General features: G+C 32.6%; 1 protein-coding gene across 1 annotated transcript in view; it reads left to right on the forward strand.

The window, feature by feature from the left end:
* Positions 1 to 678: 678 nt before the first annotated feature.
* Positions 679 to 2419, forward strand: part of LOC107853307 (beta-amyrin 11-oxidase) — a 6411-nt gene continuing 4670 nt past the window's right edge. The window contains exons 1-3 of the mRNA XM_016698314.2: positions 679 to 1016; positions 1118 to 1580; positions 1972 to 2238. Coding sequence (XP_016553800.1) covers positions 784 to 1016; positions 1118 to 1580; positions 1972 to 2238 — 963 coding nt within the window. The 5' untranslated portion in view covers positions 679 to 783. The remainder of the gene's footprint in view (positions 1017 to 1117; positions 1581 to 1971; positions 2239 to 2419) is intronic.

Consider the following 2419-nt stretch of genomic DNA (forward strand, 5'->3'; position numbering starts at 1 on the left):
ATAATGAATCATATTTAATGTTAAGGATAACATGGATAGAAACAAATAAATTATTCATTGATTTTATAATCTGAACAAGTATTATTAGATATCTTAAAATAACAAAGTGGACAAGTAAAGATGGACGAAGGAAATAGTGCTCACCTCTCAAAAAAAGATTAGTTACTTCGTTCGTTTAATAATATTTGTTTACTATTGAACTAACACATATGTTAAAAAATAATAATAGAGGTAATTTTACTTTACCACTCTTTGAATATAATTAATTAATTATGTTGTATAATATATTGGATAATGGATATTTTCTCCACCTCAAAAAGTATGACCTATTTTCGTTTTTAGTCTATTTAGAAAAGAATGACCATTTCTTTTTTTTTTTTTGGCAATACTTCAATTTAAACTTTTCACTTGAGCATATTTAACAACATAAGATTAAATGACATTCTGGTACATTTGACATAACGTTAATTTAAGACCACAAGATTTAAAAATTTTCTTTATTTTCTTAAACTCCGTGTCAAGTCAAAATATGTCATTCTTTTCGAAACGGAGGAAATAGTTTACTACCAAGGGTAAGATGGGGAAAATTGGGTAAATTATCATTAATTTTTCCAAATTAGACAAGTACGATTGGATATATATTTTTAACATAGTAAACAAGTATGTTACCAAGGAAGACTAACTGCCAATAGATCTAGTTAACCTAGAGTAGGCTAAATTTTTATAAAACCAACTCAAATAATCAAACTTGTCAAAGGTGTTCTTCTTCAATACGTGTGTAAGATGGAGTTCGATTCAGTGTTGTTGTATACAGCTTTAGGGGTAGGGATATTAACCCTTTGTAATATGCTAAAGCATGTAAATGGGTTATTTTATACTATCAAATTTTGTTCAAGCAAATATCACTTGCCTCCAGGTGACATGGGCTGGCCATTCATAGGCAACATGATTCTTTTCATGAAAAGTTTCAAAACTTATGGCAATCCTGGCTCATTTGTATCTTACTTTGTTACTAAGTAAGTTTCGATTTATTTGTTTATTTGAAATTCTGAATTCTCCTCTGGTCACTCACGGACATTGTACTTTGATTTTGTTTTCTCCAATATATTCGTTGAAGGTTTGGACCAGTGGGGATGTACAAGGCATACTTGTTCGGGTCACCAAGTATCATTGTGACAACACCAGAAGTATGTAAGAAAATCTTTATGGATGATGATAATTTCGATAGAGGGAAATCGAACTCAGCTTCTAGTACAGCTTCAAACCAAGAAGACAAGCGTCTACGTAGAATAACAACAGTTCATATAAGGACTCATGGATCGTTGTCCTTCTACTTTGATCGTATAAATGAAATCGTGAAGAATTCACTTGAGAAATTTGCTGCCAAGGAAGAAGCAATCTATGTATTCCCGGAGTTGAAAAAGCCTGCATTTGAGGTGCTTATGCTAATTCTTATAGGTGGCTATGAGACTTCACAAAAACTTCTTGATGTTGTGTTCGAGGAGACTGCTATATTGATTCGGGGTTTTCATGGAATGCCAATTAATATCCCTGGATTTGCTTACAACAGGGCAATGAAGGTAACTTCTAGTGCTTATTCATTGTTGATTCAACAAAATAGAAAGAGAGATTTCTTCATTCTTATAAGTGCTCGAATTCAAGAGCTCTGGTTTAAATCTTGAAGTTACCGATGGGGTAAAAGTTTACACACACCTGATGTTTATATCAAACAAATATCATGTATAACACTTCGGGTTAATTTATTGGTGCTTATTTAGGATATTGTTTAATTTAGATTTCTTGTTTAGAAATTTTAGGTTGCTGAAGATTTTTATTTTTTTAATCCCTTTTTGATCCCATGTTGACTCAAACCCACAACGCCACAACCTTAGGGTTGGCGATGGAGGATGCTTATCATCTAAGCAACCCCTCTCGTCGGTTGTTTAAGTTTTATTCTTTGTATGTTTGCAGGCTCAAGGAGTAATAACACAGATGTTTAAGATGATATTAGATGAAAGAAAATTGATGATCGCAGAAAATAAAGTAAGGCCAGTGTCCAACATGTTGGATATGATGTTAGATGCCCAAGATATTGATGGAGGAAAAGGATTAAGTGATGACACAATTGTTGGATTGCTACTCCAGTATACATTTGCTGGTTATGAATCTGTTGCTAAGGTTGCCTCAAAGACAATTATGCATTTGGAAAAACATCCTGACATCTTGCACAAAGCAAAAGTAACCACTCCCTCTGTTTTATTTTATATCTTTAGTGTCGTTTGGTAAAGTGTATGAGAAGAGTACTAGATAGGACGTATTAGTAATGCGGAGATTATTTCTTATTTACTGTTTGGTTTAGGAACGAGTGTTAAAAGTAAAGTTAATGAGAATGTTAAGCTGAAAAATTGTTGTACACATA

Source organism: Capsicum annuum, chromosome 1 (assembly GCF_002878395.1).
Source record: "Capsicum annuum cultivar UCD-10X-F1 chromosome 1, UCD10Xv1.1, whole genome shotgun sequence".
Classification (NCBI taxonomy): domain Eukaryota; kingdom Viridiplantae; phylum Streptophyta; class Magnoliopsida; order Solanales; family Solanaceae; genus Capsicum; species Capsicum annuum.